The 20,981-nt window shown below is 36.5% G+C and overlaps 6 protein-coding genes across 7 annotated transcripts; 2 read left to right on the forward strand and 4 right to left on the reverse strand.

Moving 5' to 3' along the window:
• Positions 1-496: 496 nt before the first annotated feature.
• LOC108837000 (transcription factor bHLH114) lies at positions 497-1,989 on the reverse strand. Its single transcript, XM_018610084.2, has 6 exons — positions 1,784-1,989; positions 1,481-1,697; positions 1,239-1,409; positions 1,094-1,159; positions 957-1,007; positions 497-838 (listed from the first exon to the last, which is right to left on the reverse strand). The coding sequence occupies exons 1-6, from the start codon at positions 1,960-1,962 to the stop codon at positions 665-667; spliced, it is 858 nt and encodes a 285-aa protein (XP_018465586.2). The 5' UTR covers positions 1,963-1,989; the 3' UTR covers positions 497-664.
• A 1,716-nt stretch (positions 1,990-3,705) lies between these two features.
• On the reverse strand, positions 3,706-5,315 carry LOC108823423 (oxygen-evolving enhancer protein 3-2, chloroplastic). The gene is made up of 3 exons (XM_018596619.2): positions 4,933-5,315; positions 4,043-4,338; positions 3,706-3,923 (listed from the first exon to the last, which is right to left on the reverse strand). The coding sequence occupies exons 1-3, from the start codon at positions 5,231-5,233 to the stop codon at positions 3,825-3,827; spliced, it is 696 nt and encodes a 231-aa protein (XP_018452121.2). The 5' UTR covers positions 5,234-5,315; the 3' UTR covers positions 3,706-3,824.
• A 592-nt stretch (positions 5,316-5,907) lies between these two features.
• LOC108828656 (kinesin-like protein KIN-14D) lies at positions 5,908-10,383 on the forward strand. Its single transcript, XM_018602405.2, has 17 exons — positions 5,908-6,193; positions 6,364-6,585; positions 6,667-6,811; positions 6,889-6,998; positions 7,093-7,212; positions 7,301-7,504; positions 7,591-7,800; positions 7,874-7,948; positions 8,028-8,174; positions 8,253-8,391; positions 8,471-8,580; positions 8,705-8,866; positions 8,940-9,160; positions 9,352-9,433; positions 9,537-9,641; positions 9,739-9,843; positions 9,957-10,383. Exons 1-17 carry the CDS (start codon positions 6,146-6,148, stop codon positions 10,134-10,136), a joined length of 2,385 nt encoding a protein of 794 aa, XP_018457907.2. The 5' UTR covers positions 5,908-6,145; the 3' UTR covers positions 10,137-10,383.
• A 219-nt stretch (positions 10,384-10,602) lies between these two features.
• On the forward strand, positions 10,603-15,638 carry LOC108827183 (uncharacterized). 2 transcript variants are annotated; one of them, XM_056994491.1, is made up of 7 exons: positions 10,603-10,948; positions 14,388-14,529; positions 14,600-14,655; positions 14,745-14,871; positions 14,955-15,061; positions 15,266-15,329; positions 15,447-15,638. In XM_056994491.1, the coding sequence occupies exons 2-7, from the start codon at positions 14,442-14,444 to the stop codon at positions 15,524-15,526; spliced, it is 522 nt and encodes a 173-aa protein (XP_056850471.1). In that variant the 5' UTR covers positions 10,603-10,948; positions 14,388-14,441; the 3' UTR covers positions 15,527-15,638. The 2 variants fall into 2 exon arrangements, with proteins under 2 accessions (XP_056850471.1, XP_018456040.2); XM_018600538.2 differs by having other exon boundaries at positions 10,604-10,948; positions 14,371-14,529.
• LOC108826742 (uncharacterized) lies at positions 12,542-14,299 on the reverse strand. The gene is made up of 5 exons (XM_056994492.1): positions 13,945-14,299; positions 13,392-13,581; positions 13,177-13,314; positions 12,975-13,064; positions 12,542-12,744 (listed from the first exon to the last, which is right to left on the reverse strand). Exons 2-4 carry the CDS (start codon positions 13,515-13,517, stop codon positions 12,984-12,986), a joined length of 345 nt encoding a protein of 114 aa, XP_056850472.1. The 5' UTR covers positions 13,518-13,581; positions 13,945-14,299; the 3' UTR covers positions 12,542-12,744; positions 12,975-12,983.
• Positions 15,639-17,096: 1,458 nt separating the features above from the next.
• LOC108826100 (cysteine-rich receptor-like protein kinase 25) lies at positions 17,097-20,157 on the reverse strand. The gene is made up of 7 exons (XM_018599477.2): positions 19,280-20,157; positions 19,058-19,198; positions 18,380-18,501; positions 18,089-18,299; positions 17,787-18,024; positions 17,563-17,713; positions 17,097-17,491 (listed from the first exon to the last, which is right to left on the reverse strand). Exons 1-7 carry the CDS (start codon positions 20,100-20,102, stop codon positions 17,165-17,167), a joined length of 2,013 nt encoding a protein of 670 aa, XP_018454979.1. The 5' UTR covers positions 20,103-20,157; the 3' UTR covers positions 17,097-17,164.
• Between the last annotated feature and the right edge of the window lie 824 nt (positions 20,158-20,981).

Genomic DNA, 20,981 nt, shown 5'->3' on the forward strand with positions numbered 1-20,981 from the left:
TAAAGTTGATTTATATCAAAAATTGATTTAAAATATCCATATATTCAAAATTTCATTTTTACTAAACTATTTTTCAATAACCATTATTAAAAATGTTTTCAATATATATAAGAAAAATACAACAAAAAGATTAATTTCATATACCAACTTAAATTATGATTTTTATATTTCATATTAAACTTTAAGAATATAATAAATGTGATTATTTATAAGATGGTACATATAAAATACTATTAATTATATGATTATTTATATGATGGACTAATACAATTAATTATATGATGACATATATATGATACATAATAGTGACTAGGGCTGGGCGTTTATGTATCCATTCCGGTTCGTTTCGGCTCTGTTTGGGTTTCGGGTTTTCGGGATCAAAGATTTCAGTCTCATTCATATATTTCTAAATTTTAGTTTGAGTTATATTCGGACCTTTGCGGGTTTTGCGTGTTCAGTTCGAGTTACGAGCGGTCTCTTACAAGGTTTTGGAAAAAGTATACACAAAAAGCAACAAAAGGCAAACAAACAATTTAGGCCTTGAAGTATTACATGACATTTACATTGTATAAAAGAAACATTAAACTTTACAAGATATATACCCTCTCGTTCGTTTCTTTTTAAATGTGTAAGAGAGCTTTAATTCTTTGTTTATGTATCTAATTTATGAGTTCATCGCGAATGTAAGATTCGAGAAGTCATATGTGTTCATCTCGGCAGCAGAAGCCGCGGCTGCAGCCACTGGATATGATGCTGAGATCGGCATCAGACATAGCCCACGGCTCGCTAGGTCTTCATGTCTTCTTGAATTACATTCTTCTTCTTCTTTGTCTGAACACTATATTAATCAATACACGAATCATTAATTGGTAATGATTAGTTGCAAAAAAGATTCTTCATATCAGAAGCAAAATGACAAAAACAATAGTTGTTAACTTGTAACTAATTTAAAGTACCTGCTGTCGTTGAACAGATTGTCTGGTGTTATGGTCTGGATTAACCAATACCTATAGAATTAAGAGAATTAATTAATCACTTTTTAATTGATAGATCTTTTTATGGTAGGAAATAAAATCAAGAATTTAAAACTTACAGTGACTTGTTCTTGAAGAAACTTGATATACTCTACAGCTTCGTTAAGAACAGAAGCCGTATCTGTCTGTAAATAAATTATATGTAATCTAGTTTAGAAAAAAACAATATATCAAAATTCGAATAAATTTATATAATTTAATTACCTTGCCAAATGGTGAAACCAGTTGCTGAAGCGCAGTGATTCGGTCACCTAGTTTTTCTTTACGAACTTTGAAGCTTGGCAATGGAGATAATGTATCGATTCTTGACCTTTTTAACAATCGTGGTGAATATTCATCGCTTGTCTCTTTTAATTCTTCAGTCCTTTCACTCCTCTGAAAGATTCAACTCTAATATTAGTCAAGCAATACTATGTAGCTTTTGATTTCTATAAGTAGTTACGTGCCTTTGGAGTAAGATTCATGCAGTCTTGTGTGATTTGTTCCTTAGACTTATGGTCTTTGATATGATCATGAGCTTCTGAATTGATCAAGAACATGTTATCTAAGAACGGGAAGCTTTCGAGTAGCTCAGATTTCGCGGTAGAAATTGTAGTTTTTGGCCAAGAATCTGACAGTAATTGCTCATTCGGATCGAATAATCCTTCGAAGAAACTGTTATGCCTTCAAAGAAGAAATAAACGATCAAAAGAAAGCCCACTAGCAATACGTAAATTAACATCAATATATACGTATACATGTGGACTTACATGTTCATAAAATCATCATTGTGATCGTTGGTTTTGTTATCGAAGTTTTGCCACTCGAAATCTGTGATATCGAGGCTACTCTCAGTGTGACGTGGCAGCGAGTAGCCAGAGAATACGGAGGTGGCGGTGTTTATTGGCGAACTCCACCAAGTTCCGGCCATCTCAAACTCTCCCGTCATGTTCTTAATTGTAGTTGGTCTTGTTTACTTTGGAAATAATAGAAGTTGTATAAGACATGATGTTGGTTACATGTATTTATATATGTAGGCATGACGCATGAATCCATTTCAAGCTATAATTTAAAGGAATTATAATCATTACCAACTAATATCTCTTACTAATTAATTATCAACTAATATATCTAGCTACCCGTTTAACCATATTTTAAACTATTGATGATAATGAAAAAGCACGTATCTTATTGGATTTATTCTTATACATATCCGTGTATACGTTTAGATATATGCTAAAAAGGTTTTGTTACTACAACACCAAAAAAAAAATTATGCATTGTAAAATATATGTCTATTAAAGATTACACACACACATATATACCAATTTAAATCATTAAAATACAAATCATTCTTCTAAAAAAAATCATTAAAATACAAATCATTCTTCTAAAAAAACAGAACTATTACATATTTTGACACCTAATGTATAGACTAAACTAAAGTCCACGTTGAACAAGTTTTATTTTTAAATAATTCCACAAATAGCTACTTTTGGAAGGATTTGAAAATGTTGACATAAGGAATTGGATAAAGCAAAAAGATTATAAATTTGGACTTTTGTAAAGTGTGTCTTTTAAAATTGGTTAGGTAGCTTTCTTTCATGCATGGGGGAGGGGGGGTTTATATGCGTTTGTTCTAATTATAATTAAAAAGTGTGCACAAATGAATTAGAGAAAATAACCGATTTGAATAAAAAGTTATATGGTGTGTTCTTCAGATATAGGTAGACTTGAATATTAAACGTAATAATTTAACAAAACCTTTTTTGTGTGAAAAGAAAATTGATTTCAAAAGTTTTTTCGGCTGGAGCTTCTTCCCTGAATTCGATTCTCCCTAACCATCCATGGACGTCTTTAGTAACAAGAACCCGGATTTTTATGGATTTCGTAGTGATTAGTTTTTTGACCTAGAAATCTTTTAGGATCACATTAGGGTTATAAGAAAATGATTTCAAAAGTTTCAGAAACCAGTCGAGAGAACATAGTTTGGTCAGGTGTTAACAAACGTAGCAAAAGGGAAAGAAAAATTATTACAAATCAATTTTAAAAAGGCAAATGTTGACATTCAACTATTCAAGCAAGATTTGATTAATTAATAGATAACGTACGTTTTGTGTGGATTAAGTCATACCACCCAATCGAGTTATCTTGGGATTTAGGGCTTGTCCTCATTTTCACTTTTGAAATGTTCTGAAATCTTCTTTAGTAAATTAATATGTATGCTCATGTCATCTGACTTGACATCTTAACCATACTCCACTATTAGTTAATTGAGTTATTTGGTTAAGTTGTCTAATCTCATACTATATCAATATAGTATTATACGACATGACCATGGTCAAATCTCCTCGTCGCCATATCCTAAACTTTGTTTAGAAAGAAAAACATGTTTTTAATTCAAAACTAATTTCAGTTGAGAATATTTCGTGGAGTAGGAAGAAAACTAAGAGAAAAAAATGAATACCAAGTATATACACATATATATATACAAAAGCTTCCTTAATGGTTTAAGTGTCAACCATTTGACCTAATCACTTTTAGTTATATTAATTACCTTGACTAATGACTATATAGTATTTCAAATTATATTGTTTGTTGACGTTATTTTTCGTTGATAAATTCAATTGATCTAATTTAATTGTAAAGCAAAACAGACCAGAAGTGATTCTATGACTATTTTTACTTGGCGAAAACTTGAAACTGAAATTAAATATAACCGATTTGATCAGAAAGAAAGAGGAGGAGAAAGACAATAGTACTTGGATAGTAATACCAACAACAATACATTAAAGAGCAGATCTTTCTTCCTTAACCAATCTTGGCAAGAACATTGTTCAAACTCGAGACAGTCTCTGAGTAATACTTCTCAGCATCCGGGCTGCTCTTTGACCTCGCCGCATAGTCCAGCTTCCACATATACCAAAAATCACGAAAACAACAATCTCAGATTAATCCAATCATAACAAATAACTCTTACTTCTCAACCAAGAAACACGTAGAAAACAAAACCCTAAATAATAACTTACGTTGTCGATGGTTTGGAAGAGTTTGCCGGTGAGTTCTTTGAGGCTCTGTTTCTCTTCCTTAGGCTTAGCGGAGATAACGGTGTTAAGATCGTAACGGAGGTACGATGCTCTTAAACGGAGATCATTCTGAACGTAAGGCCACGCTTTTTTGTCGATCAAAGACTTAACGTTAATGATCTCTTTAGCAGACTCTTTGGCCCTAGCTGCAGCTTCTGTTGGTGACAATGGCTGTAAGTAAAACCTGTCTTTCAGTTTCAGTGAAAAGTCTCTTGCTTGGTCTGAGTTATCGGTTCCAGCTGCTCTCACACACAAGTAAAAGTCACAATCAATTAAACAGAACCGATAAACCGAACCACAATTGTATTTTAATCAAGCCGAAATATAGTAAAACGAACCAAAACTATTAATTAAAAGTCAAAGACACATTTTGATAGAAACCAAAACTGAAGTAAACCGAAACCATACAAAATAGATCTATACGTATTTTTATAACTAAGGGTGTTCTTGAAGAAGAAACCAAAATCGATTAACAATTAAACCGCCTATTGAACCGGACTTTATTTGGTTTATATGGTTTGATTCTTTTTTCTGTAAACCTAAAACCAGCAATTATTTGAGTAAACCAAACAAAAAATATTATGATTATTAATTAATATAATATTAGTCAATAGTGTGAAATTTGATTCGATTCTAGTTTTACTTAAAAAAATCAAAGATGCAAAAGTTGATAAAACCAAAACCGAAACCATGCAAAATAAATCAATCCTTTTTTACACAATTAAGGGACTGAGACGAAGATACCAAATCAATTTTAAACCAAAATCGCCGATTGAATCGGACATTTATTTGGTCTAAGTGCGAAACTTGATTCAGTTAGGAGTTTTACTTACGTAGACCACCGGAAGGAGGTGGAGGAGGACCAACTTTGATAGCAAGAGCTTCGGTGGCGAAGGCAGACTTAACAAACGAACCACCGACTAAACCAGCCGCAACGAGCCCAATCACAGACCGGCGACTGCTTTCCGGTAATGACTCGTTCTGCTGAGCCCTGATCACAAGCCCGGTTCTCTGAGACCGGACCGTGGCTCTGGAGATGTTCAAACGGTTTGAGCCATTGTTCTGGAAACTTCCTTCAAGAACAGCCTGAGATGCACCACGTAAACCAGCCATCGAAGTCACTGCTTGAGCCATTTTTTTCTGTTGCTGCTTTGAAAATAATTGTTAGAAGAGATTTGTTTTGAGTTATAATAATATCTGGTGGTTTTGGTTATGTGTGACAAGGAAGACCTTATCTGATTCATCTTGTTTTTTAGATAACTAGGATGTGGTTTTAACCACTACCATACTGACACGTGCCATCTTGATTCTCAGTATCGCCACGTAAGATTGAGATAGATTGAACTCGGAGTGTGATTTGCACGTGCGTTGAAATTGACCAATTCCGTAACCCGAATTAAGAATAAGAATTTAGCTTCAATTCAAGTAAACCAAATAACTCAATATGGTTTTACTTTTAAGATTTAACCACATTATTATATTTACAGATTCTCAGTATTTCAACGTAAGATTGTTATCAACTCAACCCGGAGTGTATGTCGTAGCATGAAGTTGACCAATTTCGATACTCCAAAATAAACCAAATTAAAAACCGGAATGTATACCATAAATCCAACTAAACCAATCCAACTTAAAGAGCAGAAAATGAGAAGAAAAAAAATCAAGAAAAGTACGGATTAGTTTAACATTTATGGGCCGAGAATAAAGTAAATAGGCCCATATGAAGCCCATACTTTTAAGAATTGAATATTCCCTTTTTTAATATAAATGGAATAAATAAATAAGAGGTATATGGAGGACAAAGAGTAACGTTACAATTATTCACAAGATCTATTTTCAAACTTTCAAAAACACAGAGGCTCCTCCTCCTCCTCCTTCTTCCTCCCCTCTCTCTCTCTCCCCCCCTTCCGAAAAGGGCCGAACCCTAATATCTCCACAGTCTCAAAACAAGTTCGATCGAGATTCTTGTTACTCAATCGGAGGTTTCTGCAAGAATCTTCTTTCATTTGTTGTCATCGTATCGCGTAGCTCGGATCCAAAAATCGGATGATGCCGATCCGTAATCAGAATCGCGCTCCTCGCAGCCCAAACGCCGTAAGCCTTTTCTTTTCGTAGATTGAGATTTATATTTTAACTGTAAATGTCAGATCTTTTGTTCGTAGATGGAGACAGATCTTTACGTCTAATTGTTTTGACTAATTTAGGGTTGCGATTTTGCGTTGTTGTATCGAGAGATTGATTTATTTTTGTGAACCATTTTGCAGAGAAGGGAACCTCTCTCAAGTATACCTATAGATAGACGAAGGAAATTGGAGACGACGCAAGGTACTGCAAGAAGACAGGTTGCTTCCACAGTGAACAGACAAGACGTTACGGCCAACAGTGATGTGGGAAGCGTGGAGGAGTGTAGTAAACTCGAGTTTACTAAAGATGAAGTCTTGGCTTTGCTTAACGAGAGAGCTAAAGCTGGCAAGTTTGATACTAAGGTTGGTTTTTTGTTAATTGTTCAATTCTCGGAGATATTATTCTTTTGCTGTTTTTTCACTGAAAAGAATGTTCTTTTGCAGGGTAAGATTGAGCAGATGACTGATATTATCAGAAGACTTAAGGTTTGTGTTAAATGGTTCCAACAAGTGGACGAAGCCCATGTCCAGGAGAAGGATGGTCTACGTTCTTCTCTGGAATCTGCAGAGAAAAGATTCAGTGATAAAGGTGACTTAGTTTTCCTGCGTTATCTGTACATCAGTTTTGTGTCGCTAAATGCTGATGTTGTTCCTGATTACTTGTAGAGTTGGATGCAAAGACCAAAGAAGAAGAGCTGCAAGCAACTATAGCAGAGATGAAAGAGAAGCTAGCGTCACTACAGGAGAAGTTCTCAAAGGAGGAGTTGAGTAAGCTGGTAAGGACTTACTTATCGCTTTAATAATCTTACCAATGGAGTAGCTTATTTATTTCTCAAAGAATCTCTTATCAAGTTTGGTTATGACCACTAGGATGCAATTGAAAATCACAGAAGAGAAAAGGAATGCAGAGTTGCAGCTGAAAAGCTTGGAGATTCTCTCAGAGGAGAGCTTGACAAAGCGAAAGAAGAGATAATGGCTGGCAAGCATAAGGTACAACTGATTTTCTTTTCCATCATTGTGCTTCATTCTATGTAAAATCTTCGAGTTGTTGTGCTAAATGGATTCTTCTGATGTGTAGGAGATGACCCTGAAAGATATTAACACAAGACTGCAAGAGTACAACACAAGTTTGCAACAATATAACTCCAAACTCCAGACTGATCTTGAAGCAGTTCGAGACGCACAGACTCGTGCTGAAAAAGAAAAGTCGAGCATACTGGAGAACCTTACTACACTAAGGGGTCACAGTAAATCACTACAAGATCAACTAGCATCGAGCCGAGTAGATATCCTTCATCTACTGCATGCCTTGAATTGTTAGTGATATAATTGTTTCTTAGTTTGTTTCCTTTTCCCTCTGTGATAAAGGTTACTCAAGATGAAGCAGTTAAACAAAAGGAGTCATTGCTGACTGAAGTCAAGAACCTTCGGAGTGAGCTTCAACAAGTCCGAGATGATCGTGATCGCCAGGTTGCACAGACACAGAAGCTGGCTGATGAGATACTCAAGTATAAAGAGAGTGTTGGAAAGTCATCTCATGAGCTGGACATTTTGATTGCAAAATCAGGATCATTGGAGGTTAGTTCAGAGTAGAATTTTTGCCTCTTCGTTTTATATTAAGTTGTCTAAATGTATCAATCTTGTTGTGCAGGAAACATGTTCCTTGCAAAAAGAGCGTATAAAAATGTTGGAGCAGGAATTAGCTTTTGCTAAAGAAAAGCTGAAGGTAATGGTGTGATCTGCCAATTTTCAGATACTCCACCCGATTGGTTCTTTACGCTGACTTTTAAATGTGCTTTCTACAGATGGTAGATGCATCTATGTCTCTTACTATGACGGAGTTTGAGGATCAAAAACGACGTATGCATGAGCTGCAAGACCGCCTTGCAGACACAGAGCGCCAACTTCTTGAAGGAGAGGTGTTACGGAAGAAGCTTCACAACACCATTCTTGTAAGAAAATATATTTATGGCGACATGTTAAGCTCAAGCGGTTTTCTCTATGTGCGCTAAGCAAAGCTTTTATTTCAGGAACTGAAAGGAAACATACGAGTGTTCTGCCGAGTGCGCCCCTTGCTACCCGATGATGGAGGACGCCAAGAGGCCAGCGTCATTGCTTACCCTACAGCATCTGAATCTCTTGGGAGAGGCATTGATGTGGTTCAAAGTGGTAAGTTCAGTGACTCAGATACTTTACTTTGCTTTGTTCAATTCGTTTTTCATGCCTTGTGCTCTATTTGTGTTTGCAGGTAACAAACATCCTTTCACATTCGACAAGGTCTTCGACCATGGAGCTTCCCAGGAGGAAGTATTCTTTGAAATATCTCAACTTGTACAAAGCGCATTGGATGGTTACAAGGTTTGTTATCTTCTTTATTCTGACTATCTTGTTGAATCATGGTTATTGTGCTTGTATAGTTGTAGCTGACAACACTTTTGACTGATCTTTTGTCATTTATCTTATTAAATCTTTGTGGACATAGGTTTGTATTTTTGCATACGGCCAAACAGGTTCTGGCAAAACATATACCATGATGGGCAGGCCTGAAGCGCCGGAGCAGAAAGGACTGATCCCTCGATCACTTGAGCAAATATTCAAAACGAGTCAGTCTCTTAGTGCACAAGGCTGGAAATACAAGATGCAGGTATAGATTTGTCCAAGAATGGTTTAACATTTGTGTAATGCTCGCATGATTTTTTACGTGAGTTAATTTGCAGGTCTCAATGTTAGAGATCTACAATGAGTCCATCAGGGACTTGCTTACTACAAACCGAACAATTGCAATAGAATCTGTGCGAGGAGACAGTAACACCACTGGAAGACAATATGCAATCACGCATGATGTTAACGGCAACACTCATGTGAGTGACCTGACTATAATAGATGTATGCAGCATTGGACAAATTTCCTCACTCTTGCAGCAAGCTGGTCAGAGCAGGTTTGTCTTCTGTTTTAAGACCTGTCTTTATTATTTCCCGTATCTTACATTCAAATGTTGCATTAGTATTGCATACTACTTTCGTTGGTTTAGGTAACTACTAAGATAGTAGCATATAAATGACATGGTTTTCTGAGAACGTTGTTATTTTCTGTCACCACAATTTACAAAGCTATGGTCTTTTGCTGCAGGTCTGTTGGAAAGACCCATATGAATGAGCAGTCCTCGAGGAGTCATTTCGTGTTTACTCTTAGGATTTCTGGTGTGAATGAGGTTAATATCTGTCTGTGTTTCTAGTTTCGTATTTACTTTTGTGTTGCTGATTTACACTTTGGAATTCTTCTTTAACAAACATCAACGCTCTCTCCTATTTCAGAGCACTGAACAGCAGGTACAAGGTGTTCTTAACCTAATTGATCTTGCTGGAAGTGAGCGACTCTCAAAGAGTGGGGCAACAGGAGAGCGATTAAAGGAAACACAGGTTTTTTGCTTCTTCATGCTTCAAAGTTACAGTCTTTCAAGCTATTCCCATGGAGTATTTGCACTAACGCTCTAATCTTTGTTCTTTCCTTCACAAGGCAATAAACAAAAGCTTGTCTGCTTTGAGTGATGTTATATTTGCACTGGCAAAGAAAGAGGATCATGTTCCTTTCAGAAACTCCAAGTTGACATACCTGCTACAGGTTAGATTTCATTGGTATTCCTGAATCATTCTGCACATATTGGAGTTTATCTTGAATCATTCTAATAAAGGAGAATCGTTCTCTTCTTTTTTTTTTTTTTGTGTGTGTAACAGCCATGTTTAGGAGGTGACTCAAAGACGTTAATGTTTGTTAACATATCACCGGATCCAACTTCTACTGGAGAGTCCCTCTGTTCTCTTCGTTTTGCTGCTAGAGTCAACGCATGTGAGATTGGGATACCGCGAAGACAAACTTCCTCAAAACTTATTGACAATCGCCTAAGTTACGGTTAAAGACTGGTGGTTTTGTCCCTCATATGTGTGTGTTTACACAAGCAATTGCTTTGCTTTTAGAGGTTTGTAATAACTGATTGTGTGGTTTTGACTTAGTGTCTGTCTTGCTGTATGAAGCGCCCTTGAGTTCATATGCAGATTTGTTTCTAGATTCCATTTGATTGTGGAAACTACTACTTTCTATCTATCTACTTGTATGAGAAAATTGATTGATCTGCAGTTCTTATCCAGAGAGATTTATCAGTTATGTGACCAGAAGCAGGTTGTCTTTATAGGACATAAGTAAACACTTGCTGTTCTGTTTCACATGGTTTAAACAAAACATTACTGGTAGGTACTAACTGTTCCAATCAAGATCTAAGTAGAGAGAGGGTAAACTAACTAGTTGGGGAAGAATCATCAACAGACTTGCTTTGTCAAAGATTGATCAGGTGGAGAAGCTCCTGACCGTTGAACTCTAGAGTCTCAAGTCTAGACCGTTCATCATTACAAGAATGTTATCCATTGAAGGTCTCTCGGAAGAATCATCTCGAACACATAACAGAGCAATGTGAATGCAATCTGATCAATTCGTTTGTCTGAAAAGTCCCTCTCATTGCTTCATCTAGTAGCTCCAATGGTGAATTCTTTACCGACAACTTCATTTGTACTCGTACCAGCCAGCCTTTAAGGCTTTTAATAAAATTTAAAGTTCAAAAAGGAAAAAATAGCATCTCAAGAAAATAAAACACCTCTTTCTCTTTCACAAATCGAAAAACAATTCTTCTCTACTCTCTCTCTCTCTCTCTCTCGGCTTGGTAAATACGATCAAGGTTAGATTCTTTTGATCTTCTTCTTGGATGAGCTGTTTCCATGGATCGCAATTGATCCTTTGCTCTTCGAATTTGATTCGGTTATAGCAGTCAGTCATGTAGTAGTTGAGATGAGCCGATTAGATGTCGTCGCGATTTTGATTGTTATTAGAGCATGCCCATTAGTGAACCCCAAGGGGGGGGTTCATAGGGATTTTTTTATTGTTTTTGGGTGGATCCGGGAATAGTGACGAACCCGTATTAATTTTGCTTTTCCATTAGTGAACCCGAAAATGGGGTTCATAAGAATAAAATAATATTTTATTTTTAAAATATTTTTTTTATTTAATACAATGGAAATTAAAAAACATACAAAGATTATTCATCTAGATTACCAAATTTGTGCCATATATTTTCAACTAAATCGGCTTTCAAACGATCATGTTTTTGTTGATCCCGAATTTGAGCTTGAATGCCATGCCTATTAACGAAGTTGGAAGGAGAGTCCGTAGGTTGCGAGATTTCCACCTGTGAACTCCTGCTTGACTCTCCTGACTCGAACTCAGATGTATCAGACAGAATATATGTGTTTCGTTCGTTCTGTACTATCATATTGTGTAGTATGACACAAGTTTTCATAATCTTTCCAATCTTTTCCTTGTCCCATAGTAGAGCAGGATTTTTTACTATTGCAAACCTCGATTGCAAAACTCCGAAAGCACGTTCGACATTTTTTCTGGCGGATTCTTGTTTTTCAGCAAAAAGCTCAGCTTTAAGACCTTGAGGTAGTGGAATGGATTGGATAAATGTTGACCATTTTGGATAGATTCCGTCTGTAAGGTAGTACGCCATACGATAATTGTGGCCGTTGACCGTGAAATTAACTTTAGGAGCTCGACCTTGTATAATGTCAGAAAATACTTGTGACCGATCGAGAACATTAATATCGTTTAGGGTACCTGGTAAACCGAAAAATGTGTGCCATATCCAAAGATCCTGTGATGCCACAGCCTCTAAGACAATGGTCGGCTTTCCGTGACCTCGTGTGTACTGTCCTCTCCAAGACCTTGGGCAGTTTTTCCACTCCCAATGCGTACAGTCGATGCTGCCTATCATTCCCGGAAATCCGCGTACCTCTCCGATATCGAGTAATCGTTGAAGATCAGCTGGTGTAGGTTTTCGTAGATACTCATCTCCAAACAATTCTATTATCGCTTCGTTGAACTTCTCCAAACATAAAATTAGATTAATCTTCACTAGTTTAATGAGAAATATATCTTAAAAAAAAAAAAATCTCACTAGTTTAATGAGAAATATATCTAAAAAAAAACATTTCTTAGCCTTAAAAAAATAAATTTCATTGACAAAGAGAGATAGAGACAAGAGTATATAGAGAGAAGAGTGATAGAGAGAAGAGTATACTTGTTTTGATAGTATGTCGAGAGAGATAGTGAGAAGAGATAGTGTTGTTGACTATGTTGAGAGATAGTGTTGTTGAGAGTATATAGAAAGAAGAGCAGAGACAGAATGTTTCTCGAGAGATACTCTTGTTGATACTAGAGCAAACAAAGCTTTATATATAGAGTAGGCAGAGTTCTTCAAGTACATAGCCAATACAACCAAACAAGTTCAAGACATGTGGTTGCTACACTTTCCCGTGAGCAACCAAAAAAGTACAAAGTACATAGACAACTTAATTGAAATGAAGTGTAGAAAGATACAAAACACTACACTTTCCCGTGATACACTACAACCATAAAGCTAATGAAACATGTGGATTCCCTTCCTGCCATACAACTTCAACTCCAGCCCGTGACCTGCAAGACAAAAGAAAACAAGAAACAAAATTAAATACTCATGAACCACAACAGCAAGCAACAAACATGGCATGTATACCCAAATACTCATGAACCACAACAGCAAGCAACAGCAAGCAACAAACATGGCATGTATACTCCAGCCCATACAACTTCAACTCCAACCCTATACCCAAATGAACCACAACAGCAAGCAACAAACATGAAGTAGAAATGAGATAAGACGGTACCTTTGCTTTTCAATCCAAGCAGATCATCTCCAGGTCATGCACCTTCACAGTGAGAACATCGAGCAGACCAAAGAGGCTTTTAACCTGTTCCTGTACATGGAAACAACAATGAAAATGAGTTAATACTCTCTTTTAATTGAACTAATAACTAATGAAAGAGCAACAAACAATAACCATTACAATTCAATGAATGATCACTAACCTCTAGAGACACGATCTGTTCATTGAGGATGGGCACCTCCTTGATAACCTTCTCAGCCTCCTCCAGCCGGCTAGTCAGCCTTTCGATCTCCTCCTGTACACCAATCACCCAAGGCTGACGGTAGTGGAGCCCATCAGCCTTGGTAAAACCATGTACTGAAATTAAAAACAGAAACTAAATAATAACAGAAACAATAAACTATGTTTCTTTCTTACCTCGTAGTTTATGCAGGTGAAGAACCGCTTCCCAGGAAGAGTGTCGTGCTCCTCCTTCCTCTGAACCTCACCAATCATTCTCCCACCGCAGTAACACCTTTTTGGAATACTCTGAATCCGCCACATAGCCTAATGAGTTGTTGTACTCAATGTTCCTCTTTGCGTCTCTTCTCTCTGCTGCGGGATCCATCTGTAGCAGAAACACAAACAAAACTCATTAGCAAACTCATAAAAGTTAACAATAAAATCAAAACGAATCAATAAACCACTCATGGACGATTTAAAATCATCAAACGAAACCCACACAATCGATTAACAACCCTAACCTAAAACCCCCAAATCAATTTGGAACCGTAACCCTAAATCCCCAAATCAACATCGAATCCCCGATTAACGAACCCTAACTGGGTAAATACAACCCTGATGACGATTATCGAAACCCCATGACAATATTGAACTCTAAATCTCGAAACGCCCAAATCGATTTCAAATCGAACAATCGCTTTCGACCCGAACATGGACTATAGAAACCGTAAATCTAGTAGATACTCACCTGAGATCGTGTAAATGACACTCCGTCGTCGATTGGATGGAGAGAACCTTCGGGATTCGCCGTCGCACAAAAAATCGCCCCCGAGAGAAGAAACCCTAGAGTTTACAGAGAAAAGAGAAATGAGTCGAATAACACGGAAACCCTGCTTTCTTCCTCGTCAACGCGGATTGGAGAAGCCAATGATTGATCGACGCGTGGCTTGAACTCCCTTCTTACGGGTTCATCCGTAAGGCCCGGTTCACGCAAATAAACCCATTTTTCATTTTCTTTAATTGTTTCGGCCTTTAGAACTCGAGCCCATGACCCGCTTAACAACCGCTAATGCGGATGCTCTTAGGGTTTAAAAAATTGTAACTGAACTCTAACCGGGTATCTTTCCCGTTCGGTTTATCTCGGTTTTGGATTTATCTCGGTTAAATGCTTCAGTTCTGTCTCTCATACAGAGATCAAATAGCTTCGTCGACGTGTTTTGTTACCCTTACCACACAATCACTCCGATGCAGAAGAGGAAAACGACGACGGCGGCGGGGAGGCCAAGTGGTACCGATGGATCTGATTTCTCGTACCGGATGGTCGTTGACTCTCGTGAGTTTTTTACATAAACCCCTGTCTTTTCTTTTTTTTTCTATCTCTTCTTAATCTATGGGCCTCTTAGGTTACGCGAAGGTCACTAAAGGGAGATCTCGTCTCCGTCTCTTGATCCTTGTTCAGGTACAGTTTCCTTTGAATCTCCTTTTGATTCTAGATTAGGTCCTGTAATTCCATTTTTATAAATGCATTTCTTTGGTTCTTGTTTGCAGGCAACGATATATGTAATTGGACTGTCGTGCGCATTCATGACAAGTAGTACTAAAAATGAGGAGAGGAACACACTTGGAATTGCATCTGCTGCTGTTGGCTTACTCTTTTCATTCATTGCTGATTTTGGTTAATACTTCTCTTCTTCCGCCTCAATTTTTTACCATTTTCTTTTGTTTCTTTATTTTTGTTGTTGTTTCTGTTGGAAAAAGCTTGCAAACGAAGCAGAGTAAACCTTTTGAGGCTCTACACGGCTGCCTCCACCCTTGTCATGCTTCTTTCTGTGTTTTCTGCTGTTAGGAGCAGATTAACAATGGAGGTAAATTGCTCAACTCCCCAACATACTTTACTTTTAGAAGCAGCAGATTAACAATGGTCTTAAGCAGACAAAAGATTTTCTTTTCCTAGTCGGAAACAACTTGTGATGATGATTGTAATAAATAACAGTATGACAGCAAATATTAAAACTGAGCTTGGTGTTGTTGTTGCTATCACCTTAGACTCTCAATACATGTTGTTGTAGGAACGGAATAGCTCTGGAACAACCGCCAAGCTTGAGCTTTTAGGCTTCATTTCTGCTCAATTAGGTAACAATCCCTCTCATTGGTTTTCTTTTGTAGACTACACTTAAACTTTAAACATTCATTCGGATTTCGGAGTGGTGATAACATATAGATATTTGTGTTTTTGTTTGCCGATTGCAGGAGCGGTGCTGCAGATATTAGCTATCATCGTTACGGGTCAACTGGTCAATAATGTGTCTCCACCTACTAAGACAGAATAGAGAAGACAAGAGAGTTTGGGTATTGTCATCTGTGATTTTCCTACATGAGGAAGACATTTAGAATTTTTACTTCAGTATTTTATTTAGTTACTCGAAAGAGACGTTTTTGATAGATCAATGCACCATAGGAATGTTACGACGGGAGGCGGACCTGAAACTTTTAAAAAAGAAAAGTAAAATGGCAACTTTTTTGCGGAAGAAAAAAGAAATGATATGCTCTAGTGAAGAATTGAATCCAGGATGCATATATTAGGAACAATGCAGATCTATACTATTAAAGTACAAGCACATTTGGTTTTTTTACTAAACATGCCCTTTCTTTAACTCACATTGCTTATTTCATTAAGGGCAATCAAGTAATATTAATAATACATTTTTATTGGGTCATTTTTTTTGGATCCAGCCCACTGCCCACATCATCTCTCTTGGGCCATTTGGGCCGATTAAGAAATCAGATCCAATTCTTATTTTTTTTCTCTAATTCAAATAATTTATTTTCAAACATTCTTAATATTTTGTGTAGTGAACAAAAATTAATAACTTAATTATTATGTTTTTTATTTTTAATATAATTTAAGCATTCATAAAAAAAATTGAATTTTTTCATTGAAAAGTATAAATCTTTATTAAAAGTATATATTTTTTTATTAAAAAATAACCACATAATAAAATTAATATATCAGAGTTATACCAACTTAATTCATTAAAAAATAAAGTTTAATTTTCTAAACATAAATACTCATTAGACCTGGACGTTCGGATACCCATTCTGGTACGGATTGGTTCTTTCGGATATCAAGTTTTTCGGGTTTTAAAATTAAACCCCATTCGGGTTTTGAAATTAAACCTCATTCGGGTATTATAAAATTTCGGGTTGGGTTCCAGTCGGGTCTTTCCGGGTCCGGGTGGGTTCGGTTCTCATGCATAAGAACCTGCAAAATAACCAAATAACCAAAGTATCTAACGGGTTCGGTTATTTGTACTTAAAGTAACCAAAGTATCTGATTCGGTTCAAATTTTTGTATCCAAATTATTCAATAGTAACCAAAAATATACATTTTATACAGTTTTTTGGGTAAACTTTTATCCAAACTAACATATTTTATCCAAAAATACTCAAAATACCAAAATAACTACTATAGTTAACTTATAAAATTAATTTAAAAATTAAAATAATTATAAAAATAATTATAACATATATTTTAGATATATTTCAGATATCTTCGGGTATTCATTTGGTTCTCGGTTTGGGTCGGATTCGGGACCGGTTCTTCGGATATAGCAATTTAGAACTCATTCGGATATTTATCCCGGGTCTGATCGGGTTCGGGACCCTGATTTTTGGGTCGGTTTCGGGTTGGTTCTTCGGGTCCGAATATTGTGTTCTGGCCTATACTCTTTTAAAATGAAACACGATAAAAAAAAAACTTAAGTCTTTTATAAAAAAACAAATATATAAAAATATGACATTTACTAAATATTTGTCAATTTAAAAAAAAAAATAAAGGAAAATAAACCCGCGCTTTGAAAGCGTGGGTCAAAATCTAGTTGTCTTATTATAGGAGGAACATTTAGTAAATACTTCTTGTTCTGTTCCACATAGTTTAAACACAACATTGTTAGAATACATGGAAAAAGTCAACGGGGATAAACAATAGTGATTGAAGAATCATCAACAGACTTGCTTGTCAAAGATTGATCAGACGGAGAAGCTCCTGACTGTTGAACTCTTGGGTCTCTCATGGTTCGGAGATGAAGTCCAGACCGTTTTGGAATCGGTAGAGTAACAGTGAAGCTGTTCATCATCACAAGAATGTTATCCATTGATGGTCTCTCGGAAGAATCATCTTGAACACATAATAAAGCAATGTGAATGCATCTTATCACTTCATTTGTCTGAAAACTCCCTCTCATCGCTTCATCTACTAACTCCAATGGTGAATTATTTACCCATAGCTTCCACACCTGCAAAGTTATTCTTCAGATTTTTCATTGTTCTTGATAACATTCTTTTATTGGTATATATATCAACTCACATATGTGACTAAATCTCCAAGACCATCTTCTTCATAGAAGCTACTGTTTTTCTTGCCGGTAATGAGTTCAAGAACCAAGACTCCGAAGCTATAAACATCTGACTTCACAGAGTACTGCCCGTGGATTGCATATTCTGGCGACATATATCCACTAGAGATAGAGATAGAGTACTTGTTAGAATCAAAAGATTTGGATAATAACAAAAAGAAGAAACAACTCTTACTATGTACCGACGATTCTTTGAGTATTGGCTTGAGTTTGATCAACACCAAAGATCCTTGCCATACCAAAATCTGAGATCTTGGGACTCAAGTCTGCATCTAAGAGTATGTTGCTTGCTTTAAGATCACGGTGAATGATTGTAAGCCGTGAATCTCGATGTAAATACAGTATTCCTCGAGCTATCCCTTCAATGATCTTGTATCTTCTTTGCCAATCCAAAAGTCTGCTCTTCTCATTATCTACATATAATGCAACAATCATACAAAATGCAAGAGGAAAATGAATGATAGTTTTGGTTATTACCGAACAGGAAGTAGTCAAGGCTTTTGTTTGGTACAAACTCATACACAAGTATCTTCTCTTCTCCGTCTAAACAATATCCCAAAAGCTTAGCAAGGTTCCTGTGCTGTAGCTTGGCGACCACGTCAACTTCGTTCTTGAATTCTTCTGCTCCTTGTGTCGAGCCTCGAGATAGTCTCTTTATGGCTACTGTTTCTCCGGTTATGAGCTGTCCCTGAATGTTTTTTACAGTAGACTTTTACACAAAAGTATCTTTATGGGTTTGTTGAGTTATGATCACAAAGATTAAGTTACCTTGAACACTTCACCAAACCCGCCATGACCAAGCTTGTTACTGTCTGAAAACTTATCTGTTGCTGCTTCGATTTCGCTAAACTGGAAGTGTAGTGTTTCGGTTGATGTAATACCATCTTCATCTACATTCAAAAAGGAAGCAAATCTCAAAGAAAAAAGACGTTCAATAAACTAGACTAGTCCTAGGCATATTATCCGAAACCAGACTGAAATTTAGAAAAACCTGAAAGGTTTTATTTTTCTAAACTCGAAAAAACCAAAATTGAACCTAACCGAATGGGCATTCGAATATTCGAAATATAATTAAAATTAACTATTTTTAATTTATATATGTTATATATAATTTGTAAATAAAATATATCCAAAACCCCTAATGTCCGAATTTTTTTCGATTTATCCAGTCAAATTATTTTTTTGGATGTGACTTTAAATCTAAACCAAACTCGAACTATTTCTAATTTGGTTCTACTTTAGGTTTTATATAAAAAAAATAGAAACTCGATCCGAACTGGACATTACCCGAATTTGATCAGGGAAATCTCTTTTTCCTAAACGGGTTCTAAATACCCCTAAACCTAATATCCCGAAAACCGAATAACCCAAAGTGACCCAAACTAAAAACTCGAATGCCCAGCACTAAACTAGACTAGCAAATGACAAGATTGTCTCAAACCTTACCTAGATCCTCTCCTTCAGCACTGAGCTTATTCCTTCTTCTTCTTCTTGCTAGTAAACAACATGCAGCACCAAGAAGTAACAAGCATACAGAGACCGGTACAGCAACCGCGGTTACTACCACTGTTGAGCTCTTGCCTTTCCCTAAGCACAAATATCAAAAAGTATGTTTCTATGTTTCTATACAGTATCAAGATTTGTGTTCTAAACGTTTCAAGGTTTCACCTGGAGGCTGGGAAGAAAGCTGCGGCGGTGGGGCAGACACACTAGGTGGCGGAGCAGCCGCAGTAATGGTCTCATTGTAAAACGGATAAAGCTCATATCTAAAGCTACAACTCGAAGCGATTACTCTCCCGCCAATTCGTCGATCACAACATATAGGCAACCGGTCAATTGTTTGTCTCAAACAGCTTTCGCAATCAAGATTCGTCAAGTCTGGCGTGCACTGCACAAGGCTATAAATGGTCTGAAAAACCGTGAAGTTCGCTTTCTCCGTAGCAAACTTTGTCGAGCTCGAAGCTGCCTTTACCGAAACATCGATCAACAAAGCAGCCAAAGACTCGTTGAAACGGCTAAGTTGGCTCTCTGTAACGTTTTGCTTGTTGTACAAGAAAGCAGCAGGCCTAACCCTCATTTTACCTACGATACTTTGATTAGAGTATCTTACCATACACTCGTCGTACCAGATCACCGTCTCCTTCTCTCTTGGACACCTGTGGAGCGTTTCGTTGGCCGCGAACGCGACGCAATCACGGCAAATCTCTGCTGAGACGTCTCCGCGGCAGAGGAAAACGCCATATACTCTGTTGTTGTTATCATCACCAGCGGTTGCGTTATCAAAACGTGAGGCGTAATCTGCGTTTGGAGAGGAGAGAGATGAGAGAACGGTTCGGAGATTGGTTAAGTAAGTGCTGTTTCTTGTGAATGTTGTTGTGTTTGGACATATGTGGAAGAGATAAGTTGGAACTGTGGCAGAAGAAGCTGTGTTTAAGATTATAAAGAAGAACACTGAGATCAGAGAAACAGAGTATTCGAAACAAGACGACATGTGTATTACTCTGTTTTTTTTTTGCTCTGTTTCTTTGAGCCTTTGAGGTTATTACAAAAAGATAGATCCTGGGTTTGAGTTTCTTGATATAACTCATGGAAGTTTCTTGGAATTGAGGTCAAAGTCTAATTTCTATCATAATAAATTCTTGAGTCGTTGATAATCAAAGATTGTTTATTCAGAATTTTTTTTTTCAAGCTTCGTATCCATTGGTAAGACTTGTTCAGAAAAATAAACTAAAAATGTTCTGTCACAGATTTGCCAGATGTGTAGTAATCATTGACATAACGATCTAATAGAAAATTAGGTCAGGTCAAAGGTTTTTAGGAATCTTTACAAATTATATATACATTATCTCAAAATTGTTTGCGATTAATATATACTCACTTTCTGTTTCACAAAATGTATGTTTTGAAAATACATTTTTTCATGATACTAAGTTTAATCAATATAATTTTTTTTTAAACTAAAAAATTATCATTATTACATAATAAACATTAAAAATGTACAAATTAAGTATACAATATCTGAGATTGCATTCTTTCTAAAACATGCATTTTTGGAAACGGTTATTCAGATGCAACATTTGAGATTGCATTTGAAGATGGTCGTTTTCATATTCAATCAGATAATGTTCAATTCTTCCTTCACCAATTATAATTTTAACGGTTAAAACTGAGAATATATCTAAAATACTTAAAACTAATATAAATGACGTTCAAAATTTTCAGCAATTCGCCGTAGCCAACTTCCACACTTATAAAAACACACAAGAAGAACCATGAATTTGACAGAGCAGAGCCTACCAACTTGAATGGAATTTGACAAACCTCTAACTAAACTCCACCAGAACAACACAGATTTCCATTCCTAATTGTT

Source organism: Raphanus sativus, chromosome 9 (assembly GCF_000801105.2).
Source record: "Raphanus sativus cultivar WK10039 chromosome 9, ASM80110v3, whole genome shotgun sequence".
Classification (NCBI taxonomy): Eukaryota; Viridiplantae; Streptophyta; class Magnoliopsida; order Brassicales; family Brassicaceae; genus Raphanus; species Raphanus sativus.

What these genes read in the sequence shown, in the direction of transcription:
- LOC108837000 (XM_018610084.2), bottom strand. Translation starts at nt 1,962, where the DNA reads ATGACGGGAGAGTTTGAGATGGCCGGAACTTGGTGGAGTTCGCCAATA. An exon ending in AATGATGATTTTATGAACAT is followed by an intron (nt 1,698 to 1,783) that starts GTAAGTCCACAT and finishes TCTTCTTTGAAG; the next exon opens with GCATAACAGTTTCTTCGAAG. An exon ending in AATCTGTTCAACGACAGCAG is followed by an intron (nt 839 to 956) that starts GTACTTTAAATT and finishes TGATTAATATAG; the next exon opens with TGTTCAGACAAAGAAGAAGA.
- LOC108823423 (XM_018596619.2), bottom strand. Translation starts at nt 5,233, where the DNA reads ATGGCTCAAGCAGTGACTTCGATGGCTGGTTTACGTGGTGCATCTCAG. An exon ending in ACCTCCTTCCGGTGGTCTAC is followed by an intron (nt 4,339 to 4,932) that starts GTAAGTAAAACT and finishes GTGTGAGAGCAG; the next exon opens with CTGGAACCGATAACTCAGAC. An exon ending in TCTTCCAAACCATCGACAAC is followed by an intron (nt 3,924 to 4,042) that starts GTAAGTTATTAT and finishes TATATGTGGAAG; the next exon opens with CTGGACTATGCGGCGAGGTC.
- LOC108828656 (XM_018602405.2), top strand. Translation starts at nt 6,146, where the DNA reads ATGATGCCGATCCGTAATCAGAATCGCGCTCCTCGCAGCCCAAACGCC. An exon ending in TTGCTAAAGAAAAGCTGAAG is followed by an intron (nt 7,949 to 8,027) that starts GTAATGGTGTGA and finishes TGCTTTCTACAG; the next exon opens with ATGGTAGATGCATCTATGTC. An exon ending in CATTGATGTGGTTCAAAGTG is followed by an intron (nt 8,392 to 8,470) that starts GTAAGTTCAGTG and finishes TTGTGTTTGCAG; the next exon opens with GTAACAAACATCCTTTCACA.
- LOC108826742 (XM_056994492.1), bottom strand. Translation starts at nt 13,517, where the DNA reads ATGTGGCGGATTCAGAGTATTCCAAAAAGGTGTTACTGCGGTGGGAGA. An exon ending in TCACCTGCATAAACTACGAG is followed by an intron (nt 13,315 to 13,391) that starts GTAAGAAAGAAA and finishes GGTTTTACCAAG; the next exon opens with GCTGATGGGCTCCACTACCG. An exon ending in AACAGATCGTGTCTCTAGAG is followed by an intron (nt 13,065 to 13,176) that starts GTTAGTGATCAT and finishes TTCCATGTACAG; the next exon opens with GAACAGGTTAAAAGCCTCTT.
- LOC108827183 (XM_056994491.1), top strand. Translation starts at nt 14,442, where the DNA reads ATGCAGAAGAGGAAAACGACGACGGCGGCGGGGAGGCCAAGTGGTACC. An exon ending in GTCTCTTGATCCTTGTTCAG is followed by an intron (nt 14,656 to 14,744) that starts GTACAGTTTCCT and finishes TCTTGTTTGCAG; the next exon opens with GCAACGATATATGTAATTGG. An exon ending in GGAGCAGATTAACAATGGAG is followed by an intron (nt 15,062 to 15,265) that starts GTAAATTGCTCA and finishes ATGTTGTTGTAG; the next exon opens with GAACGGAATAGCTCTGGAAC.
- LOC108826100 (XM_018599477.2), bottom strand. Translation starts at nt 20,102, where the DNA reads ATGTCGTCTTGTTTCGAATACTCTGTTTCTCTGATCTCAGTGTTCTTC. An exon ending in CCTTGACTACTTCCTGTTCG is followed by an intron (nt 18,025 to 18,088) that starts GTAATAACCAAA and finishes CATTATATGTAG; the next exon opens with ATAATGAGAAGAGCAGACTT. An exon ending in CAAAGAATCGTCGGTACATA is followed by an intron (nt 17,714 to 17,786) that starts GTAAGAGTTGTT and finishes CTCTATCTCTAG; the next exon opens with TGGATATATGTCGCCAGAAT.